Here is a 17808-nt window from a genome sequence, read left to right on the forward strand (position 1 = left end):
GTCCATTACTGACTCCAGACAGGCCACGAGAGGAGAGACGCCATCCCCGGTCACTGCATCAGTCGGAGACATAGAGAAAATAATCTGGGTGTCATCAGCGTACTGATAACCCCGCACCCCATGTCTCCGGATGATCTCTCCCAGCGGTTTCATGTAAATGTTAAATAGCATGGGAGACAGAATGGCTCCTTGAGGGACCCCAGTTTTAAGGGCCCGCTCGCTGGAGCACACGTCTCCCAGCTGCACCATCTGGGACCTCCCAGAGAGGTAGGACCGGAACCACTGGAGCGCAGTGCCCCCGATCCCAACCTCCGCCAGGCGCCCCAGAAGGATACCATGGTCTATGGTATCGAAAGCCGCTGAGATGTCCAAGAGCACCAACAGGGACACGCTACCCCCGTCGATGCTCAGACATTAAAGAGAGATTAATGTGCATTTAAAGCATCCCATAAATAAAGCGAAAATGACAGGTAATTGTGCGAATGAGTATCACATGCAATTGTGTGAATAAAGTGATATCGGAAATGCACTATCTCTGAAATCCCGAAAGTAAAAACATGCACATTAATGTTTCTTTGTGACTGCTTTAATGGCAGGTTTTATGCGACATGTGAAATTGTTTCGTATAATTGCACAATTTTTCCAAGATATTCACTGGATAAACTCCCAATCTCCTTTGTGTGATAAACTCCAACGAGAAATTAACGTTCCCATTTCCATAGAACGAAAGAGACTAGCAAATGCATTTTTGTTTGCTTAAAAACTTTCTGTTGAAAGCGGGAGCGGATCAGTGTGAAAGTCTTCATTCAGTGTGAAATTTTTCAACTCTGTTGCTGCGGATGGTTTTGTCAGTGGAAAGTTGGAGAAAGGAGTGCTCCTGAGATGCCATGGACGAAACTCTGCAAACAGAAGAGACAAATTCCAGAAGGGTATGTAACCAGAAGAGGAAGAGACGCATGCATGGGACACGCTTTCTGAACTTTTTAACACCAGGAATACAATTGACACAATTTTTTCAACTTTCTGTTCAGGTTAACCCCGAACATTGTCTGAATGTGGGTTGTTTTCAGTTTAAATTGAGTTTCTGCATGGGATTCGTCCCGTATGATAAACTCCTAGTTTAATGGAAGGGCAGGCACGCCTCTGAACTGAACTGTTGACACAGAAGAGTGGCTCTGTTTTGTTCTGACAACAAGTCCTAAACCAGTTCAACAAAGAGGTCAAGGGGAATAAACTGCTCTGCAATGAGACAGACCTGTTGGGTAACTTAAGGGATGGATAGCCGCCATAGCCAAGGAGCACCACCTGATAACCTAGATTTTTAATAACACCAGTCTCAATTTTCCTTTATCTCTAGATCATAATAGAGAGGTAGCTCATTTCACCTTGCACCAGGGATATGTGTCTTATTTTGCATTTGTGGGCTTTTTGGGGAAATCAATAAATGGCTCTTAGAGAAAAATATGACATGAGTATGAAAAGAGTTTCAGAACCCTGATCCTTTCTGGTCCTTTTGGACAAAATATGAGATGCAGATGAAAAGAGTTTCAAAGGCACACCCTGGTCCTTCCTCCTGCGGTTGATCTTCAAGGTTTTCAGAATGATTCCCTTTTCGCCACCTGAAAGAGGAGCCCCAGAATTGCAGAAGTCCGTCTGGCCGCAAGCTGCAATGTGGAGCTCTGCTGCCGGTTGAGGTAACCGAAGGGGAGGAAGAGAAAAAGCCACCAGACCAGAAAAACTTGCCTCTTGTCATGAGGAATGCCAGCAGGAAATACCTTATCAGGAAATAGACTTGGCTTTGGTTCAGGGTTCGTGGAGGATCCTGAGTCTTTTGAGTCGTGCGCCACCATTTGCCTGTGGCACATAGGCTGGGAAGAGGTTGTGGACCAACACTGGCAGCCACAAGTGTTCCCTTTGCTCCATGCACTTCTGTGGGATCCACATGAACTCTTTGGCCAGAGCAGCCCACCATCACCAACACTTGAATCTGGATCCTTCCCAAAAGTGATCCAGCCAAGACTAAGGAAAAGAAGCCTAGCTTCATAGATTAATCTTGCTGTGCCATTAATGAAGGAACTTCTTCTCTTTTGGATGTTATGTTCCCTAGTGGGTAAGTAACTTACCTTCAGTTCCTCTTCCCTTCCTTCCTTCCTTCCTTCCTTCCTTCCTTCCTTCCTTCGCTTGGATTCTTTTAGGATGGATCCACACTGCAGAATTAAAGCAGCTTGACACCACTTGCATTGTCACGGCTCCCTCCTATGGAATCCTAGGATTTGTATTTTGGTGAGGCATTTAGCCTTATCTTTTGGAGAGCTCTGGTGCCTCCCTGGACTGCAAATCCCAAGATTCCACAGGACAGAGCCATAGCACTTACAGTGGTGTCAAACTGCTTTAATTCTGCAGTGTGGATACCGCCTTAGTCACAGTGACAGTATGCCAAGCCAGTTTTGCTTGACAGCCCATCTGTTGCCTAGCAAACAGACAACAAAATGCAATACAGAATCAATCAAAGTACATCTCAGGATTTGCCTCACAATAATCCCCAATGTGTAACAGAGAGATTAAGAGTGTGAACAGATTGTTGTAAAGCTCCTAATTTGGATCGGAAAGCCCCTCATTCTACTTTCACCTCAACTGAGCGTTTTTTAGAAGGCAGAGCTGGGAAACGTTGCTTTTTTGGACCACACCTCCCAGATCTCCTAGTCCTGGACCATGCTGGCTAGGAGTTTCTGGAAACTGTAGACAGAAAAAGGACCTTTTCCAAGATATATTATGCAGCCTTTTGCAAGATGCTGCCCTTAAGAAAGAGTGTGGTGGTGGCACCTTGAAGACAAACCAATTTTCCCCCAGCCTAAATGTTTGTAGCTGCACTCCACTTTTTGTGAAGTGAGTTCATTTGGCAAAGAAAGCTGATGCTGAAATAAATTGGTTAGTCTTCAGTTCAGCAGCCAATCCATCATGTTGATGATACAGTTTGAGCATCCCTAATCTGGAAATCTGAAATCCTCCAAAAATGGAAACTTTTTGCTTCCAGTTGCCCATTTCCATCTTCAAGATAGTGGCTTCGGTGCTCCGTTCATGCAAGACATGAATGAACAAGATGTAAGGCTGGACAGAGATGCAACTGGAGGGAGACACAAGGACTTGTGAAATGGCTGGAGGTGTGGAGTCATGCTGACTGACCACAACATTTGGATTCCTGCCATTTCACAGATCCTCGATCTCTTTCCAGCCATGTCTCTTGCCAGCCTTGCACCTCTCCAGCCTCTCAAATATCATGTGTACGCTGCTTATGTTGTTTATGTGTATTGTGTGTGTTGTGTGCCTTCCAATAATTTCTGACTTACGGCGACCCTAAGGCAAACCTATCATGGGGTTTTCTTGGCATGATCAAAGGAGGTTTGCCATTGCCTTCCCCTGAGGCTGAGAAAGTGTGATTTGCCCAAGGTCACCCAGTGGGTTTCATGGCCAAGCAGGAAATTGAACCCTGGTCTCCAGAGTTATGGTCCAACACTCAAACCACTATGCCACTCTGGCTTTTAGTTATATGCAAAAACATGTACAAATGGATGCAGAATCCCATGGATATAAAGGGCCAACTGTATATTGTATTTTAATCTATGTTGTAACCTACCCCATGCCTTGGGGAAAGTTAGGTAAGAAATAAAATTTATTATTATTCAGTGGGCCCTTGGGGTTTTGTTATATTATTATTTATTATTATATTATTGTTGTTGTTGTTGTTGTTGTTGTTATTTTGTTCCTGGACCCATGGATGCCAAAATCCATGGATGCTCAACTCCCATTATATACAAATGGTATCCCTTAGCAATATCAAGGTCTGCTTTCTGGAATATATATATATGGAATATTTTCAAGCTGTGGATGGTTGGATCTGTGAATAAAAAATCCACAGATATGGAAGGCCAACTGTGTATTGTTATTATATATAAGTGCTGGCCTCAGAGCTACAAAAAGTTACTTTTCTGGACTGCGATTCCCAGTATTTGATTAAATTAACTCCACTTTTTAGGGGGTCAGAAGCTGACGCTGGTATAGAAAAGGGCCTGCTTTCTGAATGCCAACCCAGGAAGTATGTCAGCGTCTTTGGTTGCCACACTGTTAAAGAAAGGATCCAGTGTCTTTGGCTACTGGCCTCACCCTGTTGCATTCCTTTCTAGCAAGTGGGAAAACCCCCAACAAAGCTTATCCATTTCTGCAGTTCTTTTAACCAAGATCTTATGAAGTGATGGCTGCTGTGGCAACAGTAGGACGCTCTGAGTGTGCAACAAGTCAAAGGCAGTAGCTGCCTTTCCTCCCAAAAACAGGGATTTGAGAAACCACACACAGACACACCTTCAAGTGGCTACTTCAGGCCTTGACTTTGTTTGCTTTCAGTCCAGCGCTCCCTGGATCAGAGTTCATGAATCAGAGTTTGTGCCAAAGTCCTTGCAAACAAGTCTTAAAACAGAAAGTGGACCTCATGTATCATGAAGGTGCCAGTTTTGCTTTCTTTCTGACCCTACAAGGAATAAGTTGGCAAAATGGAGCCCTGGGGTTTGATGTGGGTTACCATTTTTCTGGACAGGATAAAAGGGGCTGAATTGCTTCTTGCAAAGGTCTCCCACGGTTTAATATTACAAAATGCCAGGGTGTTTTTTTCAAAACCAAAGTGAATTTTCTGGGTTTTTTAAAAAGTATTTTTATAAGTCTCGGGGGCTCTAGGCACAGAAAACTTGCCCCCAGATCCATGGTGTTTGCCCACACCTAAAATAAATGGATTTGAACCTTAGTCTCCAGAGTCCTAGTCCAGCACTCATGCCACTACACCAAGCTGGCTCTTGATTGATATATATATATATATATATATATATATATATATATATATATATATGATTGTTATTGCTTTTTGCTGTCCCGAATTGATATTGTTGCCACCCTGAGATTCTTGGATATAGGTCAGGATGTAATTTATTAATCGATTGATTAATAAAATGTCATCCTGGGAGAGTCTCTCTGAGACCCACTGCCATGGGGTTCAGGTAAGGAAATCCAGAAAATTACTCAGTGAGTGTAAAGAAGGTGATGAGGATACACATGTTATTATTTATTCTGATTGCATTTTATTCTCATATTCTGATCCAATTCCTTCGTTTTCTTCTTCAGGGAATTCACAGACGGAAAGATCACCATTCATTCTAAACGCAGCGTTTTTGTCCACCAACTTTGAAAACATCTTCACTTGGGAAAGTAGGGAGGAAACCTCCCCAGGGACACTCTATTATGTACAGTATAAAAAGTAAGGAGGCTTTGCTTTGTCCTTGGTGGCTGGTGTTGTTTTGCAATGAGATCCATTTGTGCTGAAGGGCAGGAAGAGGGGCAGCAAACATTTCCATGTCAGTGGGGTGATGAATCTGCTCCATGGTTTAGTCTGGATTTTAAACAGTTCTCCTAGGGGATGAACCTATTTGGAAGATAGCTTCTTTCAAGTTGAGACTAAGGTCTCATTCCCACTTACAGATAAATCAGTGTGCAATCCGAATCAATGGATCGATTCAACAGCGGAGCATGGTTCCCACTACATTTGCCCCAATTGCATTTTTTCCCTGTAAAATAACCCACTTTTGGTTCACGTTCACAAATGAATCAATTCAAAATGGACCCTCCCCAGCCAGCCGATGGGCAAATTTAAATCGATTCTGATCCGCATCTGGTTCACACTTGTGCGGAATTGATTTATTGAAAAAGATGAGGATAAAATCAGCATCAAAAACACATGGGTTAAATGAGTCTAGCGCATGGCCTCCCTCTCCGAATCGCTTCAGCGAACCGATTCAAGTGGGAACTGGGGTCATTTGAATCGGTTCAAACCAATTTGTGATCCGGTTTAAAAGGTAGTGGGAATCAGGCCTTCAAGTTTAGATTAAAATCCAGAGTGGTTTTTCTTGACAAGTTTCTTCAAAGGGGCTGAGAGAGTGTGACTTGCCCCACACAGTGTTTGTACATGGCCGAACTGGGATCCAGACCCAGTCTCCAGAGTCATAGTCTAGCGCTCAAACCACTGCACCACACTGGCTCTCGCTAAATTATTATCAGCACTCATTTGTTTGATCTATGAGCCACCCTTTTGACAAATGCAAACCTATGGCGCAGAAATTAAGCAATGAGCAGCAAGGCAAAAATCTTCGCAAACCCATTTTCAGGCTCGAATTTTTCAAAAAGACTAACCGCTTCATCCTCTGCAATTTTCACTTAATTGTTCAAAGAGCATGCAAAATAATAGAAGTCTTGGGAGTTTCTGGAACTGAATGGAAAAGAAAAGTAAGAAAAATAAGCAAGTTAGTTAGCTCTTTTTCCTTCAGTGCTGGTGGAGTGGATCGATAATACAGTCTTGATACCAGAAGTGGGCAAAACATGTGCTTCCAGACTGATGCTTCCAGCATTCCTTACCATCATCTAGGACAGTGATTCCCAATCATTGGTCATCCAGATATTTGGACTTCAGGTCCCAGATTTGGCCAAGTTGGACGAGGCCTCTGGGAATTGAAATTCAAAAGATATGGAGAACCAAAGTTTGGGAACCGCTGGTCTAGGACCGTGATCCCCAAACTTTGGCCCTCCAAATGTTTTGGACTTCAGCTCCCAGAATTCCTGGCTATTGACCAAGCTGGCAGGGGATTCTGGGAGCTGAAGTCGAAACTTTGGAGGACCAAAATTTGGGAACCACTGGTCTGGGACTAGCTAGGAATTCAGAATTCACATCTGAATTCATTTTGCCCATCCTTGTTATATAGATAGTCTGTGTGCATTTTGTTTTTTTACTAGGGAGTATGATATCCGCAAAGGAGCGCCTAACTAATTTGGGAAATTAGTTTTAAAATTGCTTTGGGATAGCTTTCTGTTCTGCCGGTTCCATCACGCCGCCAGATTCGCTGACGTGTCCCTTGCAACAGAGCTTTGTTTTTTCCCTGCAACGTGTTGTACTTTGGATCCGTCCTCAGCATCAGCATACCTGAACTTGGCATCCAGGTTGCTTTCTCTCCAACCTTTCCAGTAACCAGAGCTGCTTTCTTGGAAGCGATGGAGAGTTTCCATGGATAATGAGTACAAAATGGAGGCTCTCATTAAGCCCTGATTTCTTAACTGTTACGTTCTTCTTCGCAGACAGGTAAACAACTCAGGTGTGCGGTTGCGTAAGGCAAAGAAAGGAAGGAAAGATGGAAGATGATTCTTTTTTTTTTTACTTGTTTCGATGTGATAAGAAGGCACTAGGCAGCCTGGAGGCTCCACTCTCTGGTCACACCCAAAATAGTAAAAGCAATAAAAGAGAATGGTGAACATTGTAAAGAGTAGACGGTGCAAGGATCATTTACATATTTCGATAAAGCTTTTGCAGCAAAAGGTGTTAAGCCTTTGTTTCTTTGTATAAACACTCTCAAGACTTTCCAAAGCACACTGCAGAAACCATCCAGTTTGACACCACTTTAACTGCCTTTGCGCAGTGCTAGGAAATCCTGGGAATCGTAGTTTGCTGTGGCACCAGACCTCTCTGACAGAAAAAGCTAAATCTCTCACAAAAAACTACAATGCCCAGAATTGCCTGGCATTGAGCCTGGGCAGGTAAAGCAGTGTCAAACTGGATGAGTTCTGCAGTGTTTTGGGGCTAAGAGCCAAACATTTGATACTGAATTCTGCACCAAGCTTTTCCCAAGATGTGCACATATGTAAACAATGCACATCTACAATTTAAAATCCACAATTTAAAAACCACCCGGAAAGTCAAAAGCCAAAGGCGCAAAGGTGGAAGGCTGACTGTACATTTTGAAAGGAATCTTCTAGGGTCTGTGGCATCGGTGCTGCGACCTGTTTCCTGATCTACCTCCACTCCTGGTGTGAAGAGTGTTATAAGGAGCATTATCATCTTGTTTTAGGTATGGGGACAAGTGGAAGGAGAAAAGTGAATGCCAGAACATCACCCGGCACTTCTGCAACCTCACACGGGAGACGGGAAACTTCTCTCAGCAGTTCTATGCCAGAGTGAGAGCCCTCATCCCCAACTGTTGCACCTCCAACTGGTCCATGTCCTCCAGGTTCACTCCCCAAAAACACAGTAAGTGGTTCCAGTGGCTGCAACTGGGAACTCAGTGTGGACAAACTGCAGCCCCTAAGAGTTGTTTTGGCGGCCCCACTGGGTAGGAAATTGTTTTCAAATATCCTCCAGGGCACGCAGGGGGCTATTTAATCCTATTTTCATCCCTGCTAGCCATTGTAGGCCAGGAGATGGCCATCTTTTAAAAATAGGAAGTGACTTCTGGCCTATAGAGCCTATTGATGGGTTTCGCCCATCAATGAAAAGATGCACAAGAGTAATGTGTGGAATGCAAGATAGCAAGAAGACGGACATTATGTCTTGTGATAGATGCCGACCAAAGACTCTTTTATCATATTAAAATTCCACTTTTCTAGCCCCCTGAGATAAAATCCTTAATTGCTTGACCTTTAATTTTTTGTGGGTTTTTCAGGCTATGTGGCCATATTCTAGAAGAGTTTATTCCTGATGTTTTGCCAGCACCTGTGGCTGGCATCTTCAGAGAAACATAGATGCCAACCACAGATGCTGAAGATGCCATCCACAGATGTTGGCAAAACAGCAGGAATAAACTCTTCTAGAACATGGCCACATAGCCCCAAAAAACCCCAAAAAGCTATGGATGCCGGCTGTCGAAGCCTTCGACTTCACATTGCTTGACCTTTACAAAAATTGAATACATTATTGGTTCTTACATCCCTACTCCTTTTTTTTTTTCCTCCCAGCTGAGTACCAGGGCTGTTAAGAATGGAAAGTCAATATTTAAGAAACCTGGCCCATCAAAAAGCAAAGCAAAACACAGCAACTACCAAAGCCCCAGCGCTAAGGTCCCTGAATAATCTTGTGTTGCCTTTTCAGCCCTTTACGAATCCCTTGTTTCTTCTTTGTCCTTCCTAGCTATTATTGGGAGTCCGATGGTGAAATCTGTCCCCAGCGTCCAGTCCATAAAGTTCTTCATCCAGCCACCCTATACCCCTTTGAGAGATGAGGATAACCAGACCCTAACTGTGGCAGACATTTTCAGCCAGCTTGGCCATGTGGTGCAGTACGAAATAATGATGTTCTCCCAAAAGACGAAGCAGAAGGTAAGGCTGGAATAGGGTCTGCAGAATGGCAGTTTTTGCAAAGGCTGCCAAATCTCTTTCTCCAATTTACTAGGCATTTAGGATTCTCAAACAACTCTTTCTCCCCCTCTCTCTCTGTATATGTGTGTGTATATATAGTGGGTAAAGATTGTGAGCAGTGAAGAATTTGAAATCACGGACTTGGATGCAGGCACAGAGTACAATGGAACGATCCACATCAAAACTGCACACAAAACCAGCAAGCCCTATGTGTTTCGATTGAGGACGTTACCAGGTGAGGCTTCTACTATTTCATGCCCATTTGATCTTAAGTAGCACCAGTTTTGTTTTGATTCTGCTGGGGGCGGGGGGGGGGACTTTGGAGAGAGTTGGCGATTCACCCACACTGGCCAATGGTTTATGGCAAACAGTAAACTAGTTTGTTTGCACATCACAATAAACCATCAAGTCTTTGAGACGCAACAAAGCCTAAGCGCCAGGTTGCACACTCCTCCTTTTGGGCAGTGAGAAAGAGAAGTTCAAAAACATTTGTGCTCCACTTCTAGTTAAACACAAACAACGATTATCATCTGGATTTGAAACTTATTAACTTACTGGCAAGGCAAGGAAGGGCATTGCCCTCTCTGTGCAGATTCTAGAGTGGATTCCCAATTTTTATGATTTGGCCGCACAATGTAATGTTGTCCTTAATCGCTCTAAATCTATTCTCTGTCTTTATAAACTCTGCAACCCTCTGAAGGCCTTCCAAAGAGTTGCAGGACTCCAACTCCCAGGGAGCATTATATTTTTACAGCCACCTATATACAGTTATTAATGGGATTAATAGGTTGGTGGTGTCATGCGTACTAGCAAATAGGTGTAGAATTCAGAGACATAGCCAGGTTAGTCTAGAATATCAGTATGCAAAGTGATCTTGTAGCATCTTTAATATTAATGCGGCAAAAGAAGTTGCAGCATCAGTTTTCGTAGACTTAGTCAACTTCCAAGGAAGTAGACTAGGAAGTTTATCGCATGGGGCATAAACCGTTCCCCAGCGCGTTCTAACGGGGACGAGCGTGGGCGCGCATGGAGCGCGATGGGCACCGGTTGGGGCCCAAAACGCGACATTATCGCACGGAGGAACGCCGCCGCCGCCGCGCATTCCCATTGCGTCCCAATTCTGTTCCAGAGGGCGCCATTTCTGGGGACTGTTTCAAAGCGTCCCCAGAAATGGCGCCCTCTGGAACAGAATTGGGACGAAATGGGAACGCGCGGCGGCGGCGTTCCTCCATGCGATAATGTCGCGTTTTGGGCCCCAACCGGTGCCCATCGCGCTCCATGCGCGCCCACGCTCGTCCCCGTTAGAACACGCTGGGGAACGGTTTATGCCCCATGCGATAAACTTCTAGGACTGCATCTGTTCTGCAGAAATGATGCCGTTTGATACCACTTTTACTGCCATGTTTGATGTGGCATCAGAGTTCTCTGACAGAGAAGGCCAAAGATCTCACAAAACTACAAAACCCATAATTCCATAACATTAAACTATGGCAGTCGAAGCGGTGTCAAACTGCATTATTTCTGCAGTGCAGATTAGACTTGAGCTGACTCTGTCACGAATCCCCACTGGATTGAAAGAAGGGTCTGGGAGGCTCATATAAAAAGCTACGGTCCTTCAAATAGTCTGTACTTAAGTTTTATAGGGCTCTATAAATCATAACTAGTCGTTTGAATGGTGCCTGGAAACATAACAGCAGCAAACAGAGCTTGTAGAAGTAGAAGTAGAAAGAAAACAAGATCAGAAGTCCAGGTGTTGGAGGACAAAAAAGCAAGTTTTAAGTGTTGCTGGCTTGAGAAGAAGAAACACATGTCTTTCAGTTTTTCTGTCTGTCAATGTTGCATGGATTTGCATGCTTCCTCCATTGTTTAGCAGCTCCCACTTGTAACCGGGAGCCTGCATTGGCACATTCACAACAATTCAGAATTCTTTAAAGTTCTGACTTGTTGTGATGTCCAAACACACCCATTGTGTGTTTCCTGCCAAACTGGGAGGGGGGCATTATAAACGGCAATATTTTTGTGGGAAAAACGGGGCTTGTTTCCTCCCAAGAAACTGAAAGTGCCAGGGGCAAAGAATCAAGTTAGATCTAGTGCCAAACCCACCCCTGAATATGCAGCCCTAATATCCTCCCATATATGCAAAGGTTTGCCATCAATTCCTGCAAGGCTTTGTGCCGCTACGGATGTGGCGATGTGGCAGAGACCCTTGCACTGAAAGCACAAACACCATTACTCCCAACTGGGCATCTTTCCTATGCAAAGAGGCATATCTGCAGCTGCACCTGCCTTGCAGAATTAATGCCGTTTGACACCATTTTAACTGCCATGGCTCCATGTTATAGGACCTTGGGATTCCTAGTTTGGTGAGATACTGTCAGAGAGCTCTGGTGCCACAACAAACTACAAATCCCAGGATTCCATAAAATGGAGCCACGGCAGTTAAAGTGGTTTCAAACTGCATGAATTCTGCTGTGTGGCTGCAGTCTCAGTTGGAGAGATTGGCTATTCTTTTTATAAGCTCAGCCCAGTCTTGGGTATCTTTAAAACCTAAGAGCTAGAAGGTCAGAACAGTCCAGGGGAAAAAAGTGGCTTTTAGTGGCCTCTTTGTCCATGGGCTGCTGCATCCGCTCTGGGTTTTAGTCTGAACTTTCAAAGCACTTTGCAGTCTCAAACCTCCTTTGAACAAATCTTGCCAAGAAAACCCTAGGATGCGGTCACCATATGTTGGGTCACCTTAAAGCTGCATAACATCAACAGCAGTAGGAAGCACCATTAAAGTCTGGACTAAACTCCAGAGCAATAATAATAATTATTATTATTATTATTATTATTATTATTATTACCCTGCCTCTCCCACTGGATCGAGGCGGCTTACAGTCAGAATAAAATACAATATAAAATACATCGTACAGTTATAAAATATATATCTCATTATTCCCTCCCTCCCACCGTGCCATAAAACAATCAGTTAAAAGAATCAGACAATCAGACGACAAACAATCAAGACAATGATAAAGAGATGGGTCATTTTGGGGTGTTCTACACAATAATCATGAGATCAAGTGGGTTAGTCAAGGAAGACCTGTCGGAAGAGATCCGTCTTGACAGCCTTCTTAAAGCTGTCAAGATTATTAATATTTCAGATCTCTTCTGACAGGCCGTTCCATAGTTTGGGAGCGGCAGATGAAAAGGTCCTCTGGGTAACTCTAGCCAATCTAGTCTTAGTTGGTTGTAATAGGTTTTTCCCAGAGGAGCTGAGTGTGCAGAGTGGATTATATGGAAGGAGGCAATCCCGGAAATAGGTTGGACCCAAGCCATGAAGGGCTTTATAGGTCATAACCAACACCTTGTACTGTCCCGGAAACTAATAGGCACCCAGTGAAGAGATTTTAAGATAGGAGTTATGCAGTCACTTCTCGCTGTTCTGGTGGCTAACCTGGCTGCCATATTTTCAACTATTTGAAGTTTCCGGACTAGGCACAAGAGTAGCTCCATGTAGAGTGCATTGCAGAAGTTGAGGCATGAGGCTACCAGCGCATGTATTGACAGAGCAGATAAACTGGAACGAAAGGCCACCAGCTGCCCCTACCAGGAAGGCTTGTTGTCTTTCAAGAATGTTGTCCAAGATCTTTTGCTGCCTGAGAGAAAGGACAAAATGGAAACCCCTAATCTAGGCATCGATGCAAACTAGACTGGTCACTGAAGTTAGTCTGAGACCATGTCCTCCACTGCAACCCTTAAAATAGGACACAAAATGCAAAGATTCACAACAAGGCTGGTGTGCCATACACAGGATCTGTCTTCCAACATGAGATGCTCATAATGAATGGCCGGGGTCCAGGTTTTGCTGCCTGAGGCATCTTCTCCGTCTTCTCTGATGGCAGATAATGGATGACCTATTTTCTCTCCGTAGACCGCACCTGGATGCCATATTTGTTTGTGGTGATTCTATTTGTGATAGTGGTGATCTTTGGAGCAATATACTACTTGATCAACAAGAATATTAAACGGTACACTTCAGAACAGCCCACAGCTTTGGTAGGTATTTATACTGAGCATTGCAAAGGGTGTCATAAATGAGCCAGAATTTGTAGTTGCAAGACATTGTGTGTACTTTTTTTTAAAGCACCAAGTGAGGAGAAAAAATAATCCTTGTAATTTTAAAAAATTGTTATTATTTGGCTGTTCTTTTCCTATGGCTGTTGTGGGAATATACACCAAGTGTCTGGGTGCATTATGCAGAAAGTGGGACTACTTAGTCTCTCTTCTAGAAATATATTTGCAAGAAGACATTTGGGGAGCTGTGATGCTCCAGATCAGGATTCTGTAGGATGGTACCATGGTTGTTAAAGTGGTGTTAAACTGCATTATTTTTACAATGTAGATGCACCCATCATGTTCTTAAGCTCTTGTTTTGCTAGTTGTTTTTGCTCTTAAATTGTTTGCTTAGTGCTTTTTAAACTTTTGCTACCAAATAGGTTTCATTCGCACTTTGTTTCAGTTTGTTGGTTCCTGTACCAGGAGAAGGACAGGATATCAATTAAATTAATTAATCAATAAATTTATTTTAATCCTGGCAGGATTTCAAGGGCGTTTCTCATTTCCAGCCTCTTGTGCCAAAGGTGGAACATTTTCTGATCCCTTACAACCTGTCCAAGTCGGCACAAGATGTTCCAGAGATGCAGATCACACCACAAGTTAGCCACCATCTTCTGGGAACCCTCGAAGAGCACCATAAATTATTCGGTTTGACAGAAACAGCTTACCAGGAACAAGCCAAACTGCCGTCGTCCAGGAGCATAACTCAGCCTGCGGTTCCAGCAGATCATCTCCCAGTAGGCTACGCTCCACAAATAGTTAAGCCGAATCCGCCAAGCACGACAGATGCTAATCCTTCAACTTTAACATATGGATTGTGCATCCAAGGCACCAGTTGCATCAACAAGACGAACTCTCCACCAAAGCAAGTGACGGAGCCTGATTCCAGTGTTGAAAACATTGCAAACAGTGGGCCTTATAAAGCACAGAAACCAGAAGAGGTCAAAAGTGGGTGGTGGATGAACAAGGCTGAACAGGAGACAGAAAATGCAGAACAACTGCATCAGGAGAATGACCAAGATACAATGACATCCCAAAATAGGACGATCCAGCCCAACCAAGATACAAATGACACCCTTCTTGAAGAAAGTGTGGGTGAAGGGACAGGAAGCTACAGGAAGCAACCGGTGGAACTGTTACCATCATCCCTAGAAATCAGCCAGGACACCATCTTAGAGGCTGACCCGCTCTTACCCTTCCAGACACAACCTTTATTGTTACAGGGCACACACCCAAATGTGTGTCAAGATCACAGGACCGGACAGTGGGTGGGTTGGGATTCCTTAGCTTGGACCACTAGCCAGTGGCAACCTTTTGGATGCCAAATGACGGACTGTGCAAACCCAGTCAGCCAAGGGTTAGAAACTGAGCCGGACTCTCTTGGGAGGACCATCCCAAATGCCGTGGACTCTGCTCAAAACAGCAGACCCTTCACAGACCTGTTCAGAGACTTGGGACTGAAAATACAGTGGGATCACGAAGCAGATGAAAATGCAGCCCTTTATTCGTAAATACAGTCCTGGGATAGGTATGGTAATGTATGCCTCCAAACAGAGCGAAAGGGAATGTGTCCTCAGCATCCCTGGTTCCTCTGTGTGATCCCACTTCTTCCCATTCCATTAAACATTAGGAAGAATGTCTTTTGACAGTATAGAGCTGTTCGACAGTGGAAGACGCTGCCTCTGAAAGTGGCAAAGGCTCCTTTGGAGATTTTCAAACAGTGTCTGGATGATCATCTATCGCAAGGAATGCTTTGATTGTGTCTTTCTGCACAGCAGAATGGGGTTGAACTAGATGGTCTCTTCCAACTCTATGATTCATTAAAGTGTAAGAAATGAATTCATGTGGCTGATTCAAAGTTTTTGGCAGCAGGATGGTTACCTTTAGCTGGCTCCCATGTCAATGGGGTTTAATCTGAAGTGTCATGGAGCTATCCAAAGTGCTGGCTCTGTTTTGGAGGAAAGGTTCAGCATCGTGGATAGCTCCTTTTAGCGCCAGCTTTAAAGGCACCATCCAGCCATCTTGGAAGTGAGACATCCCTCCACCCTCATCCCTGTTACTGTGGGTCCCCACATTTTAGATAGCTTGAGGAGAACATCTAGAGAACCTTTTTGCATGGCTTCCATCAGGGTTTTGTCAAAAAGGCATATCTGGTCAAAGCTTGGAAGTTATTTGGGGGAGTCTTCAACCAGAGATGGGAATTATAACATCCTCCAGATCTCTCAGCATTCCTGATCGACTATGGTTGATGGGAATGGAAGTCCAACAATACTTGGAGGGCTCCATCATTCCCACCTGGGACTCCATTTAATTCTTAGCCTCATCTGGAATAGACCCATTCCATCCAATGGGAATCTGGTGTGTCAACACATATGTAGGTTCTATTGATTCAATTTATTGGAATTAACCATAGGATTTAGGCCTTAGAGTACAACTCTTGCCTTGTTTAAGCCAACATGAGTGTTGACCACAGGGGAAATTTCCCCTGAATAGATTTTGTCCTCTATTGACCTATCCCTGCACAAAGCATTTTTTATTCAGATGGACCTTTGTGCTTATCTCCGTGTGACTACTGTGTTTTCATATCTTCAACTAACTGCGGTCTCTAGCGGTTTTATTGAAGGGTTTTATCTGCTTCTCTTTTCATATTATGTTGATTGTTTATTTTGATTTTATTTTATTACTTTTTGCTACCTTGAGCACCGTATGGTGGAATTATAGGTTACGTATTATGGGCTGAATACATATTTAACCAGTGAAAAACAAATAAAGCTTGTTCCCTAGTTTTCCTTAGATCTCTGTTAAGGCAGATGGCTACTGACTTCTCTTTTACTCCTTTTAATAAAAGTTGAGCACTGAGGAAATGGTTAGGGGAATAAAAAACATTTCAAGGGACCAGACCTCCACAGCTTGCCGGAGCATGTTTTATGATCATGAGATTATCAGAGATCGGTTGTATATGTCATAAAATATATTAGTCAGATGTTGCGTGGAGAAGTGCAAGATTCTGGATCTCCCTGCTGTAGCCTCAACAAAGAAATCTTTCACATGGCTTGGAGCAAAGTAATTTTCATAAACCACCTGGCAATTCCCAATCCCAAAAGTAACGCCTTCATATCACAAAGTTCTCCTTTGTGTGAAGCCAATTGCTTTATTCTACACAATTATACTCCAATCTGTCTTTCACACGAGACAATTGCAGTATTTCCATCTTCTGATGGGGTTTGTAGTTTCACGAAGTAGTTTGAATTTTCAGCCCAAAGAGCTCTAGTGCCTCGACAAACTACAAATCCCAGTGTTGCATAGTATGCAACCATACCACTGTGGCAATCCTGACAACTGAAGTAGTATTAAACTGCTATTAGTATGTAAACTGAAAGAGTACCTAAGAGGGCAATTATATGGACCTGGAGCAAAGAATTTTCAAGACTCTTTGCAGAAAACCAAGACATTGTAAGTGATACAAAACTCCTACATCATCAGTAATATAACTAGTAGTGAGGGGTGGTTGGAGGAAGAGGCAAAAGGTTGGGCTTTTGAACAATGTGTTTATACCATGGTTCTATGGTTGGCCCTCCACTTTTGCAGGGATTAGAGACACAAGACCCCTGCAAAAATGGAAGAAATTCAAATGTAAATAAAACATTGTACAAAATTGTGCAAAATTCTTAACGTTCCACTGTTCCTCCTGGTGGAGCTTAATCCATTTTTCCACCTGGGAGTAAATAACTGTGAACATTGTTTCCATCCCTAAACCAATGGCTGAATGAAATGTGTGGACTGCCCAGGGTCACCCAGTAGATTTCCATGGCCGAGCTGAGATTCGAACCCTGCTCTCCAGAGCTCTTGTCTTAGCACTCAACCACTATGCCATACTGGTTCCCAATATTACCAGTCAGGAAAGATTTTATTGATCTGTTCAACAGTTCATCCTTCCACCCAGGTGCCATTAAGGATATAAAATCAGGTAAGTTGCATTACCTTATTTCTTATACAATGTCTTTTGAAAAGCACGATAATAGCAATAGTTCAATCAATCAATCAATCAATCAATGCCTTTATCTCAATCAACAAACCATGAGACAATGGACAAATTTAAAAAAACAACAATCATAAAAGCTGGATGTAAATATACAATAGGCAACATATAAATCTTGGACACCAACCTAAGAACAAAAGGCAACCAATGCTATATAAGCCGACCCCTAATATCCCCCTTTATTCTCTAAAACTGATTCCTTATTTAAAGATTGATTATTGTTAGTTTAAAATCAACTCCCAGTATTATTATGACAATAACTGAGATGGATTTTGACAAAGTGCTGGAAAATCACCAAGCCTGTTCCTTATCAGAAAGAAAAGGCACTTACTTCATCCATCTCATTTCATCAGTTTCCAAATTGTCAATTTCCTCTTATTAATGTAAATCCCCAACTCTCTGGGGGGGGGGGGGAGGATAAAAACAGGAACTAACAAATTAAAGGGCAATTCATCAGT

General features: G+C 43.3%; 1 protein-coding gene across 1 annotated transcript; it reads left to right on the top strand.

Annotated features, from left to right (window-relative positions):
• The first annotated feature begins 1872 nt into the window (after window positions 1–1872).
• Window positions 1873–16086, top strand: LOC149305033 (interleukin-22 receptor subunit alpha-1-like). Its single transcript, XM_089478624.1, has 7 exons — window positions 1873–2110; window positions 5167–5299; window positions 7932–8110; window positions 8987–9174; window positions 9313–9448; window positions 13127–13251; window positions 13794–16086. The coding sequence occupies exons 1-7, from the start codon at window positions 2068–2070 to the stop codon at window positions 14820–14822; spliced, it is 1833 nt and encodes a 610-aa protein (XP_089334750.1). The 5' UTR covers window positions 1873–2067; the 3' UTR covers window positions 14823–16086.
• The last annotated feature ends 1722 nt before the right edge of the window (window positions 16087–17808 follow it).

This window comes from Sceloporus occidentalis, unplaced genomic scaffold (genome assembly GCF_023333645.1).
Source record: "Sceloporus occidentalis isolate IW3139 unplaced genomic scaffold, rSceOcc1.0.p SCAF_13, whole genome shotgun sequence".
Lineage (NCBI taxonomy): Eukaryota > Metazoa > Chordata > Lepidosauria > Squamata > Phrynosomatidae > Sceloporus > Sceloporus occidentalis.